The sequence below is a fragment of the Ranitomeya imitator genome, chromosome 2, assembly GCF_032444005.1.
Source record: "Ranitomeya imitator isolate aRanImi1 chromosome 2, aRanImi1.pri, whole genome shotgun sequence".
Lineage (NCBI taxonomy): Eukaryota > Metazoa > Chordata > Amphibia > Anura > Dendrobatidae > Ranitomeya > Ranitomeya imitator.
The window spans coordinates 280,414,151-280,433,013 of NC_091283.1; the positions used below are offsets into that span (position 1 = coordinate 280,414,151).

General features: G+C 45.5%; 1 protein-coding gene across 1 annotated transcript in view; it reads left to right on the forward strand.

Moving 5' to 3' along the window:
• The window catches only part of LOC138666413 (zinc finger protein 585B-like), a 161,500-nt gene that overhangs the window by 48,446 nt on the left and 94,191 nt on the right, over positions 1-18,863 (forward strand). The window contains exon 9 of the mRNA XM_069754636.1: positions 15,522-15,925. Coding sequence (XP_069610737.1) covers positions 15,522-15,925 — 404 coding nt within the window. The remainder of the gene's footprint in view (positions 1-15,521; positions 15,926-18,863) is intronic.

Genomic DNA, 18,863 nt, shown 5'->3' on the forward strand with positions numbered 1-18,863 from the left:
GCGTAATGAGAAGAAGTCAAAACGCCACAATTACGCTTTTTGGTTCCTGCAACATTGCATTAAAATGCAATAACGGGCGATGAAAAGATCGTATCTGCACCAATATGGTATCATTAAAAACGTCGGCACGCGACGGGTATCGAAATATGGCGCAATTCTTTTATCAGTAAAAATAATTCCTCTTTATTAGGTAAAGTATAAATGTTTGTTTTGGGTCATTTATTTTCTGTTGGTATTTGGTTTATCCTATAAAACTCCCATATAATATTCCATTCTTGAATGCACGCTGCGCGCATCATGTTTTTGTACAATTTGTCAATAATATATACAGTATAGGTTCTCCCCATCTGAGTTATTTTTGAAGGCCAACAAAATAAGATTTTCCTGTAATTCATTTCCCACACTCTAGGTATAATAATGACTTTTAAGAACAAGAAAAAAATCAATGGCAACAAGGTAATGCAGTTGTGGTGGATGATCGGCACAAGAACATCGAGAAATGAGCTTCGGGTATAGGTGCACAGCATGAAGGGAAAGATTTCATAAACAGAAAAAAGATGCAGCACTCACCCATGAGCTGTGTGAACGAAGTCCTTTATTGAACCATGATCGGTCTGTGGACAAAGTTTATGGGACAAGCAGGTGCAGGAGGAATGCGGGGAAAGACGATGGCCGTTTTGCGTGAAAAACGCTACTACGGGTCCACCAGAGTATGAGTGTTTTTATTTTAACCCCTTCCCGACCTGTGACACAACGTATGCATCATGAAAGTCGGTGCCAATCCGACCTGTGACGCATATCCTGTGTCACAGAATGATCGTGTTCCTGTAGGTCGGGTTAAAGGGTTAACTGAAATTTCACCCAACCTGCAGGAACAGGGGAGCTTGTACTTGAGCCCAGGGGGGGTGGCTTTGCCCCCCCCCCGTGGCTACGATGTTGAATGTGAAACAGTCAATCAGAGCAATCATAATATTTCACCAATGAAACTTGGTGAAATATTACAATCCAGCCATGGCCAATGCTGCAATATCATCGGCCACGGCTGGAGACAGCGATCTGCCCCCCACCACCGACTGATGGCGGCGATCTATCGCCGCCATCAGTCTTTCCTCCCCTCCGTCCTGACCTCTGCTGCCCTCCTCTCCCCTTCGCCCTGTCCTCAGCTCCCAGTGAATTTTACCTGTGCATTTTTCAAAAACGGTGCAGAAAAATCCGCACACGAATCCACAGCGTGGGCACATAGCCTTAGGGTTAGGGTTGGGATTAGGGCTAGGAGTTGGAATTAGGGTTAGGAGTTGGGATTAGGATGAGGAGTTGGAATTAGGGTTAAGATTAGGGTTAGGGGTGTGTTGTGAATTCCGCTCTTGGGCTCCCTCCGGTGGTTGTAAGTGGCACTTTTGTGAGTTCTGCTCTTGGGCTCCCTCCGGTGGTTTTAAGTGGAATGGCTGCTCCTTGGATTTAGCAGTCTGCAGCTGCTTCCACTAATTGTCTTTCTGCTCGGCTTTTATGCCTGGCTCTTCACTTCAGCCAGTGCCACTTGTCAATGGTTCCTGGTTGGATTCACATCTCTGCTTGGATTTCCCTGATATCCTGACCAGTTCAGCAAAGATAAGTCCTTGCTTTGCTCATTTCTGTCCACATGTTGTGGACTTAATTGTTCTGTGCATTCTATGTTTGTCCAGCTTGTCAGTATGGATTAATTCTGTTAGCTGGAAGCTCTGGGAAGCAGATTTACCCTCCACACCTTTAGTCAGGTGTGGAGATTTTTTATATTGACCGCACAGTATCCTGTCCTGTCCTATCTATCTAGCTAGACTGGCCTCCTTTGCTACATCCTGATTTCATTCTGTGTATGTCTTTTCCCTCTCCACTCACAGTCATTACTTGTGAGGGGCTATCTATCCTTTGGGGATTTTCTCTGAGGCAAGATAGCTTTCCTGTTTCTATCTTTAGGGGTAGTTAGTTCTCAGGCTGTGACGAGGTGTCTAGGGAGTGACAGGAACATCCCACGGCTACTTTTAGTGTTGTATTGAGCTTAGGAACTGCGGTCAGTACAGGTACCACCTCCTTTAGAGCTCGTCCCATGTTGCTCCTAAACCACCAGTTCATAACAGGGGTGTGGGTTATGGTTGGGATTAGGGTTAGGGGTGTGTTGGGGTTAGGGTTGTGGTTATGGTTGGGATTAGGGGTGTGTTGGGGTAAGTGTTGTGATTAGGGTTATGGTTGGGATTAGGGTTAGAGGTGTGTTGGGGTTAGTGTTGGAGTTAGAATTGAGGGGTTTCCACTGTTTAGGCACATCAGGGTGTCTCCAAACGCATCATGGCGCCACCATTGATTCCAGCCAATCTTGCGTTCAAAGAGTCAAATGGTGCTCCCTCCCTTCTGAGACCCGACGTGCACCCAAACAGTGGTTTACCCAAACATATGGGGCATAAGAGTACGCAGGACAAATTGCACAACAACTTTGGGGGTTTAATTTCTCCTGTTACCCTTGGGAAATTAAAAAATTGAGGGCTAAAAAATTATTTTTGTGGAAAAAAAAGTTTTAATTTCACGGCTCTGCGTTATAAAATTCTGTGAAGCACGTGGGAGTTCAAAGTGCTCACCACACATCTAGATAAGTTCCTTGGGGAGTCTAGTTTCCAAAATAAGGTCACTTGTGGGGGGTTTCTACTGTTTAGGCACATCAGGGGCTCTGCAAACGCAACGTGACACCCGCAGACCATTCCATCAAAGTCTGCATTTCGAAACGTCACTACTTCCCTTCCGAGGCCCGACATGTGCCCAAACAGTGGTTCCCCCCCACATATGGGGTATCAGCGTACTCAGGACAAACTGGACAAAACATTTTGGGGTCCAATTTCTCCTGTTACCCTTGTGAAAATAAAAAATTGCGGGTTAATAATTTTTTAGGAAAGAAAAATATAGTTACTTACGGTATTTCTCTGACCCCATGACGGCACCACAGAGAGAGGGGATCCACCCCGTCGGAACAGGAAACCTACAGATGAAAAGGCAGTACCCTTCTTCCGCATTAGTTGTTTATGGAGCACTAAAGGAACTATCAGATTAAAGTCATCATTATATAAAATATTTAAGTATTTCCTGAACGGAAGCACCGTGTGACGACTTTCTTACTGTAACTAAAATAAACACAATGGACGTGCACACCCACACGTGAAGGGAGGGAATATACGGGTGCCGTCATTTGGTTAGAGAAATACCGCTATCGGTAAGTAACTATATTTTTCTCTCCTCCCCCATGACGGCACCACGGAGAGAATTGCAGAGACATGCAGACTAGGGTGGGATCACCGCCTCCAGAACCCTTTTGCCAAAAGTAAGGTCTGAAGAGGAGGCTAGATCCAGCCGCTAGTGGTTGAAAAAAGTAGATGAGTGGACCAAGTAGCGGCTCTACATATCTGTTCTATCGAGGCTCCGGCTCTTTCGGCCCAGGAAGTTGCCACTGATCTTGTTGAGTGAGCCTTTGTTTTCCCCGGAACAGCCGCACCATGGGAGGAGTATGATAGTGCAATATCATCCCTTATCCACCTTGTAAGTGTACTCTTGGATGCTTTCCGCCCTTTCCGTGGTCCCTGGAAGCAGATAAAAAGAGACCTGTCCTTCCTACACTTCCGTGTTGCTGCTAGATACTGGACTATGCATCTCCTCATATCTAGGGTGTGTAAAGCTTCTTCCATATCATTATTAGGCTTAGGACAGAAAGCAGGGAGAGATATCTCCTGGGCTCTGTGAAAATGAGATGCCACTTTGGGAATGTAGGCCGGGTCGATTTTAAGGACTACTCTATCCTCTAGGACAGGGGTCGGGAACCTATGGCTCGCGAGCCAGATATGGCTCTTTTGATGGCCGTATCTGGCTCGCAGACAGGGGGCCCGGGGCCGGCAAGTCAGACGCCCCTGGTCACCGCACTATGTCCGCCTCCTGCTCCCGCACACTTCCGTCACTTACTTCCAGGGGCGGATTATCAGAGGGTCAATATGGGCGGTAGCCCAGGGCCCAGTGGTCTGGGGGGGCCCTGGGCTACCGCAGATTAACCCTCTGATAATCATTTGTGAATGCCGGCCCGTGCCGGCCGCCGCCGCCGGCGTTTATGTGCCCCCCGGACCCGGTGGGCGGAGAGAGGGGGCCGCATCGGGCCCCTTCTCATCTGCTCACCGGGCCCCTTGCAGCGCTGCGGCGGTTTCCTATTGATGTGCGGGCGCGCGCCCGCACATCAATAGTTAACAACAACAGCCGCCAGCCAATTGGAGGCTGGCGGCTGATGTCGGCCGCAGCGCACACGTCGCCGGCGTCTGACGTCATTGTCAGTCGCCGGCGAGTGTGCGCTGCTGCAGGGAGCTCGCCGCCTGGAGCGCGGACAGGTGAGGAGACTGCTTGTTTTTTTTTTTTTTTTTTTGGATCAGTTATCGGTGGACACACTGGGGGAGTGGGGGGCAATGCTGGAGGACACACTGGGGGGCAATGCTGGAGACACTGGGGCAGATTGGAGGACACACTGGGGGCAATGCTGGAGACACTGGGGCAGATTGGAGGACACACTAAGCGGGCAAAGCTGGAGACAGTAGGGCAGATTGGAGGACACACTGGGGGCAATGCTGGAGACAGTGAGGCAGATTGGAGGACACACTGGGGGCAATGCTGGAGACAGTGGGGCAGATTGGAGGACACACTGGGGGCAGATTGCTGGAGGACACACTGGGGGCAGATTGCTGGAGACACTGGGGGCAGATTGCTGGAGACACTGGGGGCAGATTGCTGGAGACACTGGGGGCAGATTGCTGGAGACACTGGGGGCAGATTGCTGGAGACACTGGGGCAGATTGCTGGAGACACTGGGGCAGATTGCTGGAGACACTGGGGCAGATGATTGCTGGACACACTGGGGCAATGCTGGATACACTGGGGCAATGCTGGAGACACTGGGCCAGATTGCTGGACACACTGGTGGTAATATGCTGGACACACTGGGGCAGATTGCTGGACACACTGTCTGGGGGCAATATGCTGGACATACTGGGGCAGATTGCTGGACACACTGGGGGTAATATGCTGGACACACTGGGGGTAATATGCTGGACACACTGGGGGCAGGACTGGAGGCATGGGCAGAATGTAGACACGGGGCATGATTGGAGACATGGGGCAGGATGGATACAATAATAAAATAGACAATTGACATAACTGACAATGCGTTGTGTGACATGTCCAACATTCCAGCTTCTTTCTTCTGCGAATGCCTCAAAGCTGGCATTCTCTCAACATCAGGTGGGAAGAATGCCAGCTTCCAGTCATGCGCAGGAAAAAGAAGAAGCCAGACTGCTGGACTGATGTCATGCATCGCAAGCTCACAATGTAAGTTATTTATTTAATTTTTTACTGCTAATTACCATTGTTTCAGTCCAGTTGTGGCTTTATACAGCAGGGAGGAGCATTCCTTGCTGTACTAAGTGAACATTGGAGCGATTGATCTGTCAATGGCCCTTTAAACATATTGTACGGCTCTCGCAGAATTATATTTCAAAATATGTGGCGTTTACGGCTCTCTTAGCCAAAAAGGTTCCTGACCCCTGCTCTAGGACCTGGGTGAAGGGCGGATATGCCGAAAGGGCCTGAATATCGCTGACCCTACGTGCGGAGGTTAATGCTACTAGCAAGGAGGTTTTAAAGGAGAGCAATTTCAGTGAGATGTCTGATAGAGGTTCAAAGGGGGGCTTCGTCAGAGCTGAGAGGACTAAATTCAGATCCCAGGGGGGAATCCCTCGGGATAAGACAGGCTCGGATCTGCTTGCAGCCTTGATAAATCTAGATACCCACTGATTTTTTATTTTATTATTATTATACATTTTTATAGCGCCATTTATTCCATGGCACTTTACATGTGAAATACGGGGCAAATATAGACAAATACATTAAACATGAGCCAAAAGCAAGGCAGACGGGTACATAAGGAGGGAGGACCCTGCCTTCGAGGGCTCACAGTCTGCAGGGGATGAGTGATGATACATTAGGAGAGGGTAGAGCTGGTTGTGCGGCGGTTCAGTAGGTTCAGGATCACTGCAGGCTGTAGGCTTGTCGGAAGAGGTGAGTCTTCAGGTTCTTTTTGAAGGTTTCTATGGTAGGCGAGAGTCTGGTGTGCTGGGGTAGAGAGTTCCAGAGTATGGGGGAAGCACGGGAGAAGTCTTGGCTGCGGTTAAGGGAAGAAGAGATGAGAGGAGAGTAGAGAAGGAGGTCTTGAGAGGATCGGAGGTTGCGTGTTGGTAGGTACCGAGAGATTATGTCACAGATGTATGGAGGAGATAGGTTGTGGATGGCTTTGTAGGTCATTGTGAAGGTTTTGAACTGGAGTCTCTGGGCAATAGGAAGCCAGTGAAGGGCTTGGCATAGGGGAGAGGCTGGGGAATAGCGGGGAGACAGGTAGATTAGTCGGGCAGCAGAGTGTAGGATGGATTGGAGTGGTGCCAGAGTGCTAGAGGGGAGTCCAGAGAGTAGGTGGTTGCAGTAGTCGAGGCGGGAGATGATAAGGGCATGCACTAGTGTTTTTGCTGGGTCACGGTCAAGGAATGCGCAGATCCGGGAAATGTTTTTGAGTTTGAGGCGGCAGGAGGAGGCAAGGGCTTGGATATGTGGCTTGAAAGAGAGGGCAGAGTCGAGGATCACCCCGAGGCACCAGGCGTGTGGGACTGGGGAAAGTGAGCAGCCATTGACATTGATGGATAGGTCTGGTGGAGGGGTGGAGTGAGATGGGGGAAAGATGATGAATTCTGTTTTGTCCATGTTTAGTTGTAGAAAGCGAGCAGAAAAGAAGGCTGAAATAGCAGACAGACAGTGCGGGATTTTGGTAAGTAAGGAGGTGAGGTCAGGTCCGGATAGGTAGATCTGCATGTCGTCGGCATAGAGATGGTACTGCATACCATGGGATTCTATGAGCTGTCCCAGACTGAAGGTGTAGATGGAGAAGAGAAGGGGTCCCTAGAACAGAGCCTTGAGGAACACCGACTGACAAGGGGCGAGGTGAGGAGGTGGTGTGGGGGAGGGAGACACTGAATGTCCGGTCTGTCAGATATGACGAGATCCAGGAAAGGACCAAGTCTGTGATGCCAAGAGATGAGAGAATTTGTACTAGAAGGGAGTGGTCCACAGTGTCAAAGGCAGAAGACAGGTCCAGGAGATGGAGGACAGAGTAGTGTCGCTTGCTCCTGGCAGTTAGTAGGTGACTTTAGTTAGGGCAGTTTCAGTTGAGTGATGGGAACGGAAGCCAAATTGTAACCGATCAAAGAGGGAGCAGGAGGAGAGGTGGGTGGACAGTTCAAGATGGACGTGTTGCTCCAGCAATTTGGAGGCATAAGGGAGAAGAGATATCGGGCGATAGCTAGACACAGAGGATGGGTCGAGGGAGGGCTTTTTGAGGATGGGTGTGATCTTGGCATGCTTGAAGGATGAGGGGAAGACACCTGTTGTTTGTGAGAGGTTGAAGAGGTGCGTTAGAGTTGGGTTGAAGACCGTGGAAAGGTTAAGGATGAGGTGGGATGGGAGCGGGTCGAGCGTACAGGTGGTGAGGTGTGATCTTGACAGGAGGGTGGAGAGCTGATCTTCTGTCATGGTGGAGAAGCTGGTTTTGGAGGAGCAGGGGTGAGCAGCTAAGAGGGGCAGTGGGTGTTGTGGGCCAAAGCTTTCTCTGATCGTATCGATCTTCTGTTTAAAGAAAGAGGCGAAGTCTTCAGCAGAAATGAGAGGGGAGGGAGGGGGTGCAGGGGGATGGAGTAGAGAATTGAAAGTGTTGAAAAGCTGTTCAGGGTTGTGAGACAGGGAGGATATGAGAGATGAGAAGTAAGTTTGTATTGCAGCAGTGAGCGCGGACTTGAAGCTGGCGAGGGATTGCTTGTATGCGGTGAAGTGGTCAGCAGAGCAGAATCGCTTCCATCTCCGCTCAGCGATCCTAGAAGCCCGTCTCAATTCTTTGGTCAGGCTGGTCAGCCAAGGCTGCCTGTTGATTGTACGAGTTTTGCTATGCATGAGCGGGGCAGCCGAATTGAGTGTTGCTGTTATTGTGGTGTTATAAAAAGCAGCAGCAGCATCTGTGTCATGAAGGGAGGCTATGTCGGTAAGAGGGAGAAGGGACTCAGAGAGTGATTGTAAGTTGAGATGTTTGAGATTTCTGCGAGGGAGTTTGTGGAGTGGAGGTTGCACACTAGGAGAGGAGAGGGAAGAGAATGTCAGTAGGTTGTGGTCAGACAGGGGGAGGGGTGTGTTAGTGAGATTAGTAAGGGAGCAGAGGCGGGTGAAGATGAGGTCCAGGGTGTGGCCATCTTTGTGAGTGGCCTCAGAGGACCATTGAGTGAGGCCAAAGAAGGCAGTCAGTGATAGAAGTTTAGAGGCAGCTGAGGTGGAAGTGTCAATAGGGATGTTGAAATCACCCATGATCACAGTGGGGATGTCAACAGAGAGAAAGTGAAGTAGCCATGTGGTCAAGTGGTCGAGAAAGGTGGAGATAGCTAGTTCTGGGGGGTGGTAGATGACAGCCAGCTGGAGGTTGGAGGGGGAATAGATGCGGATGGAGTGCACCTCAAATGAGGGAAGAGTAGTGGAGGGTGGTAGCAGGATTGGAGTGAAGGAGCAGGTGTCGGACAGGAGCAAGCCAACCCCTCCACCACATTTGGTGGGGCGAGGGGTGTGAGAGAGGTGGAGACCGCCGTAGGAAAGCGCAGCTGGAGAGGCCGAGTCAGAGGGGGTGAGCCAGGTTTCCGTGATGCCAAGGAAGGAGAGTTTGTTGGTGATGAAGAGGTCATGGATAAATGGCAGTTTGTTGCAGACGGAGCGTGCGTTCTGTGATTCCCAGCCAAGTTATAATTATACAGGGCACCTGGACTTTTAAAGTATTAGTGGCTAGTCCTTTTTCTAGACCCTTCTGTAAAAACTCTAATATAGATGTTATTGGGACCTCCCCACCCCAGGAAGCACCAGACACTTATATGATTTTTTTCCAGATTTCCCCATATATTTTGGTAGTTACCGGTTTCCTACTCTTTTGGAGAGTGGCAACTAAATTTGGGAAAAACCCTTTATTGCTTAAAAGTGATCTTTCAAGTTCCACGCTTTTAAGTGTAAGTTTTCTTACTTGTGGATGGATCACATGTCCTTCGGAAAAGAGGTCCAGAAGAACCCAAGGGTCTGAGATGGAGAGCATCTTTAACCATGAAAACCATGGCCTCTTTGGCCAGAATGGAGCGATTAGGATTATTCTCGCCTTCTCCTCCCAAATTTTCCTTAGGACTACTGGTATCAGGACTATGGGTGGAAAGGCGTAGGCTAAGTAGTAATCCCAGGGTATCATGAGGGCATCGAGAGCAACCAGGTTGCCCTAGGGATCTACGGAGCAGAAAGTTTTGAGTTTCCAGTTCTTGTTTGCAAACAAGTCTATGTCTGGATGACCCCATGCCCTTGTGATTTGTTCGAATATCGACTGTTTCAGTTCCCACTTGCCCTGTCCTAATTGGGTCCGACTGAAGTAGCCTGCTGTTTGATTTTCTGACCCCTTTATTTGTAGTGCCAACAAGGAGCCCAGTTTGTTTTCGGTAATGTGGAAAATTGATCTTGTTACCTCCATCAAGGAGTGGGATCTGGTGCTCCCCTGGTGGTTTAAATATGCCACTACTGCTCGATTGTCCGAAAATATTCGCACATGGTGGGATCGTAGAGCACTCAGAAAATGGACCAGGGCAAGTTTCACGGCTAAGAGCTCCTTCAGGTTTGAGGATGCCAGAGACACCTCTGCTTCCCAAACGCCTTGGACTAGCTACCCAGACAAGTGAGCCTCCCACCCTCTGGGACTTGCGTCGGTCGTCAGAGTTTATCATCCCTCCACTTCCAATACCGGCTTGGAATATCCACCCTGACTGGAATAGTTGCGGACACCTGCCGGGCTTTGTGGAATGTACTCCGGGATGAGTTTATACCCCTACCCACCTTGGACATGTGGCTTGAAATTGCGGAAAAATTCTGGAGTGTGTGTGATTTCCCCAACTGTTTAGGAGCGCTGGATGGAAAGCACATCCGCATTATCAAACCTGCCAGAACAGGATCGGAGTATTTCAACTATAAAAAATATTTTTCTGTTCTGCTCATGGCAATAGCTGATGCAGACTGTCGCTTCATCGCCGTGGACATTGGAGCTTTTGGCCATGGCAACGATTCCCAGACTTTCAAGAACTCGGATATGGGCCGCCGTGTGTATGGCAAAAATTTCAATTTTCCCCCGCCACAACCTCTCCCCAACACTCAAGATCCACCGCTGCCATTTGTTATGGTTGGGGATGAGGCCTTTCAGATGTGTGAAAACCTACTGAAGCCCTATTCCAGTCGGGACTTGAACCACACTAGAAGGATCTTTAACTACAGACTGACCAGGGCCCGAAGAACAGTAGAGTGTACCTTTGGCATTCTGGTCTCTAAATGGCGCATTCTTGCATCAGCCATAAATCTAAAAGTGGAAACAGTCGACAAGGTGGTCAAAGCCTGTGTGGTTCTGCACAATTATATAATGGTTAAGGAGCAACCCAACATTGAACTGGATGAACCAGTTGCACACCCACTGCCCGATTTCCAGCATCACCCGCTGCGGTCAACTGGAGCCGTTGGTCACATGCGGGACCAATTTGCTGCCTTTTTTGATTCAGATATTGGACGTGTGTCATGGCAGGACAATGTTGTGTAAATGTCCTGTTGTAATTAGATCTGTACCAGTCATTTTCTGAAATGATAGTAATATTTCTCATTAATAAACTTTAGTTTTGGTTGTGTTGACCGTATCTCTTATGTTTTTCCTCTACAAACCAAGACTGTCCTAAAACTAGCAGTATTTGGTCTGTACAGTTATATGAAAAAGTTTGGGCACCCCTATTAATCTTAAGCTTAATGTTTTATAAAAATTGTTTTTTCTGCAACAGCTATTTCAGTTTCATATATCTAATAACTGTTGGACACAGTAATGTTTCTGCCTTGAAATGAGGTTTATTGTACTAACAGAAAATGTGCAATCTGCATTCAAACAAAATTTGACAGGTATTTTAAATACTCCTACCTACTTTTTACTGGCTTACAAAAGAACTTTTTTTGTTTTTTAACCTCATTGAGCTTTAAACTTCATAGCCAGGTGTATGCAATCATGAGAAAATCTACTTGAAGTGGCCACTTGCAAGTTGTTCTCCTGTTTGAATCTCCTCTGAAGAGTGGCATCAAGGGCTCCTCAAAACAACTGTCGAATGATCTGAAAACAAAGATTATTCAACATAGTTGTTCAGGGGAAGGATACAAAAAGCTGTCTCAGAGATTTAACCTGTCAATTTCCACTGTGAGGAACATAGCAAGGAAAAGGAAGAACACAGATACAGTTCTTGTTAAGGCCAGAAGTGGCAGGCCAAGAAAAACATCAGAAAGGCAGAGAAGAAGAATGGTGAGATCAGTCAAGGACAATCCTCAGACCACCTCCAGAGAGCTGCAGCATCAACTTGCTGCAGATGGTGTCACTGTGCATCGGTCAACTATACATCGCACTTTGCACAAGGATAATCTGTATGGGAAAGCGATGCGAAAGAAGCCATTTCTGCAAGCACGCCACAAACAGAGTCAGCTGAGGTATGCAAAAGCACATTTGGAGAAGCCAATTTCTTTTTGGAAGAAGGTCCTGTGGACTGATGAAACCAAGATTGAGTTGTTTGATCATACAAAAAGGTGTTATGCATCGCGGCACAAAAACACAGCATTCCAAGAAAAACACTTGCTACCCACAGTAAAATTTGGTGGAGGTTCCATCATGCTTTGAGGCTGTGTGGCCAATGCTGGCACAGGAATCTTGTTAAAGTTGAGGGACGCATGGATTCCTCTCAGTATCTGCAGATCTTGACAATAATGTTCATGAATCAGTGACAAAGTTGAAGTTACGTAGGGGATGGATCTTTCAGCAAGACAATGATTCAAAACACCGCTCCAAATCTACTCAGGCATTCATGCAGAGGAGCAATTACACTGTTCTGGAATGGCCATCCCAGTCCCCAGACCTGAATATCATTGAACATCTGTGGGATCATTTGAAGAGGGCTGTCCATGCTCGGCGACCATCAAACTTAACTGAACTGGAATTGTTTTGTAAAGAGGAATGGTCAAAAATACCTTCATCCAGGATCCAGGAACTCATTAAAAGCTACAGGAAGCGACTAGAGGCTGTTATTTTTGCAAAAGGAGGATCTACTAAATATTAATGTCACTTTTCTGGTGAGGTGCCCATACTTATGCACCTGTCAAATTTAGTTTGAATGCAGATTGCACATTTTCTGTTAGTACAATAAACCTCATTTCAAGGCAGAAACATTACTGTGTCCAACAGTTATTAGATATATGAAACTGAAATAACTGTTGCAAAAAAAAAACAATTTTTATAAAACATTAAGCTTAAGATTAATAGGGGTGCCCAAACTTTTTCATTATAACTGTATTTAATATCTGTTTTTGTAATCCAAAACCAGGAGTGGGTGATAAAGGCAGAGGTGCTAGTTAGGGTTGAGCGACTTTTACTTTTATAGGATCGGGTCGGATTTCACGAAACCCGACTTTTTCAAAAGTCGGGTCGAGTGAAATCGGCCGATCCTATAAAAAAGTCGGGGTCGGGGTCGGCCAAAACTCGAAACCCAATGCAGTGCATTGGGTTTCCAATGGTTCCCAGGGTCTGAAGGAGCGGAAACTCTCCTTCAGGCCCTGGGATCCATATTTAAGTGTAAAATAAAGAATTAAAATAAAAAATATCGCTATACTCACCCTCTGACGCGCCCTGGTACTAACCGGGAGCCTTCCTTCCTTTGAATCAGCGCGTGAAAGACCTTCCGATGACGTCGCGGCTTGTGATTGGTTGCGCGACCGCCCATGTGACCGCTCGCGCGACCCATAAAAAAGGGGGTGGACAAAAGTATTGGCACTGTTTGGAAAATCATGTGATGCTTCTCTTATTTGTGTAATTAACAGCACCTGTAACTTACCTGTGGCACCTAACAGGTGTTGGCCATAACTAAATCACACTTGCAGCCAGTTGACATGGATTATAGTTGACTCAACCTCTGTCCTGTGTCCTTGTGTGTACCACATTGAGCATGGAGAAAAGAAAGAAGACCAACGAACTGTCTGAGGACTTGAGAAACCAAATTGTGAGGAAGCATGAGCAATCTCAAGGCTACAAGTCCATCTCCAAAGACCTGAATGTTCCTGTGTCTACCGTGCGCAGTGTCATCAAGAAGTTTAAAGCCCATGGCACTGTGGCTAACCTCCCTAGATGTGGACGGAAAAGAAAATTTGACAACAGATTTCAACGCAAGATTGTGCGGATGTTGGATAAAGAACCTCGACTAACATCCAAACAAGTTCAAGCTGCCCTGCAGTCCGAGGGTACAACAGTGTCAACTCGTACTATCCGTCGGCGTCTGAATGAAAAGGGACTGTATGGCAGGAGACCGAGGAAGACCCCACTTCTTACCCTGAGACATTAAAAAAGCCAGGCTGGAGTTTTCTAAAACTTACCTGAAAAAACCTAAAACGTTTTGGAAGAATAATCTCTGGTCAGATGAGACAAAAGTAGAGCTTTTTGGGCAAAGGCATCAACATAGGGTTTACAGGAGAAAAAAAGAGGCATTCAAAGAAAAGAACACAGTCCCTACAGTCAAACATGGCGGAGGTTCCCTGATGTTTTGGGGTTGCTTTGCTGCCTCTGGCACTGGACTGCTTGACAGTGTACATGGCATTATGAAGTCTGAAGACTACCAACAAATTTTGCAGCATAATGTAGGGCCCAGTGTGAGAAAGCTGGGTCTCCCTCAGAGGTCATGGGTCTTCCAGCAGGACAATGACCCAAAACACACTTCAAAAAGCACTAGAAAATGGTTTGAGAGAAAGCACTGGAGACTTCTAAGGTGGCCAGCAATTAGTCCAGACCTGAATCCCATAGAACACCTGTGGAGAGATCTAAAAATGGCAGTTTGGAGAAGGCACCCTTCAAATATCAGGGACCTGGAGCAGATTGCCAAAGAAGAATGGTCTAAAATTCCAGCAGACAATTGTAAGAAACTCATTGATGGTTACCAGAAGTGGTTGGTCGCAGTTATTTTGGCTAAAGGTTGTGCAACCAAGTATTAGGCTGAGGGTGCCAATACTTTTGTCTGGCCCATTTCTGGAGTTTTGTGTGAAATGATCAATGTTTTGCTTTTTGCTTCATTCTCTTTTGTGTTTTTTCATTTAAGACAAATTAAATGAAGATAATAATACCAAAGAATTTGTGTTTGCAATCATTTTCAGGAAGAAACTGAGTATTATCTGACAGAATTGCAGGGGTGTCAATACTTCTGGCCATGACTGTATAAGTCAACACCATATAGAGGGTAACACGTGGTCTGTAGGACACATATATAAACATCTCTTAGGAGGGTGTGGGGGCTTATTGTCACGTGGGGGTTGTCACCTCCTGCCTTCACCATCATTCTCCATGGACGTCCGACAAGGAAGGAACAGCTGATAGCTGGTAGCCATGATGACCTTCAGATTTCACACAGACAGACAACTTTTACCATTCGGAACTTTGGGAAAGACGAGTAACAAGCGCTGATATTTACACATGGACAATCTGTTCGTAACTATTTCGTCTATTTTTATGTTTTGCTACAATGTGGTTTTTCTGTGAACAATTCAATAAACCACTACCTTTTTTTATGAGAATATCATGACATTTTTCTTTAAGAGTAACGCACCTGGTAAAGTCCTGATTAAATAAATGTGCGAAATAAGCATTTTTAACAAGCACACAGCAGAGTATGGCCTGAGAAGGTGGCAAGAATCTTAAGGAATGAACACGTTGCCCAGGCACCTCCCTTTATGCACAGAGCATCGCAGCAGAGACAGCCCTAATAGAGATCAGGTGCCAAGCTGCTTTAAGTATGTGCAGAACATTGGCCAAGCCAGCCAGTTTTGATTTTTTGTGCTATTTTTGCGTGAATTTCCTTCATCTTGCACATGGGGGAAGAGAGAAGAGCTTCGCTAAACGTCAATTGTGCAAGTTTTCAGGAATTCCACTTCAAAACTACAAGTCACAAAGATTTCATAAGAACCTACGAGTAACAGAGACTTTAACAGGTGTCAGACGGATTGACAAGCACTAGCATTGGAAGTGCTGAAGACAGACGTGCTGAAGTCCAGAGCCCAGCGTTGTTTAACAAAGGAACTACAACTACAAGCTGAGATTTCAAGGTAAGAAAAATGGACTTAATTAATTCATATGCTAAATCAAGTCAGATAGAATTTGTAAGTTTGTACAAATCTAGCTTAGAAATATTTTGGCTTTCTTTATTTGCAGAATTCAAGATAGCAAATCTAAAGTTAGATTCTAAGCTAATATCTAGGAAAAAAAGAAAAAGAGCAAATGAAAAATATATTACATATGGTTAATGTATTTCATGAGTTTGTTACAGAGAAGTCCAAAAAAGATTGTGTAGAAAGAATTTCTAAGGAAATTAATGATGTTCCCAAGATTGACTGTAGTGTGGAGAATAAGCAAGATGTGACGCAAGTGTCTGTAGTGGCCACTCAAGGTGACCTTGACTTTGTGTCTCATGATGAAAAACAAGATGGAGGACACGTAGGAGACATGACAACTGACAAAGATGATGTACCATTGCCACTAAAAATAGAAGACGACTCAGAAGCCCAACTCCAAATTAAATCTAGAAAAATCTTGTTAAAATTATGCAAAATCATCCCTACATATGATGACAAAATCCATGTGTGCAGAAATTCAGAGATATTTGAGAGTTTTGCTGATAAGTTTGATTTGACTAATGAGGAGAAAAATCAATTGTTTGAAATGTGGCTTCCAGTAATTTTTTTCCAGAATGTTCTAATTAAAAATGCAGGATGATGAGTTCCATGATGAAATGACTGATATAGAAAGATTAAAAATGTTGATATTTTGTGGATTAAAAGAAAATTTTCCAGATGTTGATATTCTTCTAAAATTGAGGATTGGCCGGAAAGAATGTACTTTTACATTTTTGTCCATATTTGAAAGGGTGTACAGAATGGTCAGTACGAATTGTAATAAACAATCAATGATAAATTGTTTTGTAAACAAATTTCGATTCCTAAATCCTGCATCTCGTGTTATTGCGTCACAAAGATTCTTTATTTGAATGTGCGCAATCCCTTGATTTTTCTAGAAAACGTGAGAATCTTGAAAGGAAAACAAATCATACTAAGTTTTTTAAACCAGGCAGAATTCAATCTTATGAGAAGCCAAAATCAAAATCTCCAAAACTGTCCCAAAATCAAATCTATAAAGTACGAAGAAAATTACATATTTGCTACAAACCCTATGAGTCCATTAAAGAAGTTGCTCTGAAAGGGTTAAAAGTTGACGGGCCAGATCTGTCTGTAAAGATGGCGGAAATTGACAGACAGAAGCAGGTGAGCAACAGCATAGGGGGTGCTCAACTGAACACTCCATTATCACAGCTCGGTCTAAAAATGACCTTATTAAATAGAGCTTTTCAACAGATTATCGACAGAGAGTTGAATTTTGGATTAGGAATTGGCTAAAAATGTATTTATATTATATGATGTGTAAATGAGTGATACAATGTATTATTTATTGATATGTAATTATTTTATTCAATATAATTCTGCAGTTACATATATATTAATATAGTATACAGTAAATACTGTAGCATATTTGTATAAGTAGAGATTATATTACCGTATATACTCGAGTATAAGCCGACCCGAGTATAAGCCGACCCCCCTAATTTTGCCACAAAAAACTGGGAAAACTTATTAACTCGAGTATAAGCCTAGGGTGGAAATGCAGCATTTACCGGTGAATTTCAAAAATAAAAATAGATCATTATTTCCCCATAGTTGTGCCATATAGTGCTCTGCACCATTCATTATTTCCCCATAGCTGTGCCATATAGTGCTCTGCACCGTTCATTATTTCCCCATAGCTGTGCCATATAGTGCTCTGCACCGTTCATTATTGTCCCATAGCTGTGCCATATAGTGCTCTGCACCGTTCATTATTTCCCCATGGATGTGCCATATAGTGCTCTGCACCGTTCATTATTTCCCCATAGCTGTGCCATATAGTGCTCTGCACCATTCATTATTGCCCCATAGCTGTGCCATATAGTGCTATGCACCGTTCATTATTGCCCCATAGCTGTGCCATATAGTGCTCTGCACCGTTCATTATTGCCCCATAGCTGTGCCATATAGTGCTCTGCACCGTTCATTATTTCCCCATAGCTGTGCCATATAGTGCTCTGCACCGTTCATTATTGTCCCATAGCTGTGCCATATAGTGCTCTGCACCGTTCATTATTTCCCCATAGCTGTGCCATATAGTGCTCTGCACCATTCATTATTGTCCCATAGCTGTGCCATATAGTGCTCTGCACCGTTCATTATTGTCCCATAGCTGTGCTATATAGTGCTCTGCACCGTTCATTATTGCCCCATAGCTGTGCCATATAGTGCTCTGCACCGTTCATTATTTCCCCATAGCTGTGCCATATAGTGCTCTGCACCGTTCATTATTGTCCCATAGCTGTGCCATATAGTGCTCTGCACCGTTCATTATTTCCCCATAGCTGTGCCATATAGTGCTCTGCACCGTTCATTATTTCCCCATAGCTGTGCCATATAGTGCTCTGCACCGTTCATTATTGTCCCATAGCTGTGCCATATAGTGCTCTGCACCGTTCATTATTGTCCCATAGCTGTGCCATATAGTGCTCTGCATGTTCATTTTTGTCCCATAGCTGTGCCCCATACAGTGCTCTCCACCGTTCATTATTTCCCCATAGATACTCCACATAAATCTGTGCCATTGCTGCTGCTGCTGCTGTAATAAAAAAAAAAATGCCATACTCACCTCTCTTGCTTGCAGCTCCCAGCGTCCGGTCCCGGCGTCTCTCCGCACTGACTGATCAGGCAGAGGGCGCCGCGCACACTATATGCGTCATCGCACCCTCTGACCTGCACAGTCAGTGCAGATAGACGCCAGGAAGATAGAGCGGCGCCCGGCAGCTGGAGCGGGGACAGGTAAATATGCGATACCTACCTGGTCCCGGCGTCCGGCTCCTTCTCCCGGACAGCTGTCTTCGGTGCCGCAGCTTCTTCCTCTATCAGCGGTCACCGTTACCGCTGATTAGAGAAATGAATATGTGGATCCACCCCTATGGGAAGTGGAGCCGCATATTCATTTCTCTAATGAGCGGTCCCACGTGACCGCTGAACAGGGGAAGAACTGCAGCACCGAAGACCGTGGGACAGGCGGGGGCGCCAGGATCGCTGGAAGCAGGTAAGTATGCCTCAGCGCCCTCACCCGCCGACCCTGCCACCCACCTTGACTCGAGTATAAGCCGAGAGGGGCTCTTTCAGCCCAAAAATTTGTGCTGAAAATCTCGGCTTAAACTCGAGTATATACGGTAACTGTATTTTTATATGTATAGTGAAATAATTAAAATTTAATCCAGTAATAATATTTAGAATTACATTAATTACATATATTAAATATATACATATGTATAAGATATTTAAATTATTTTGGTTTTAAATAAATATGAAATTAACCTTTATCTTTATTTTTCCCTGGAGCTTTCATTTCAAAGCAGGAATTGAACAAAAAACTTCTTACATTTATGTCTATATTCACACAGGAAGTTATAATATATAATTAACAATCTAAAATTTGTGTACTGTAATTTTTGTTCTGTAACATAATCTAAAACTTGTTTTTTTTTCCTTTGCATGGTAAT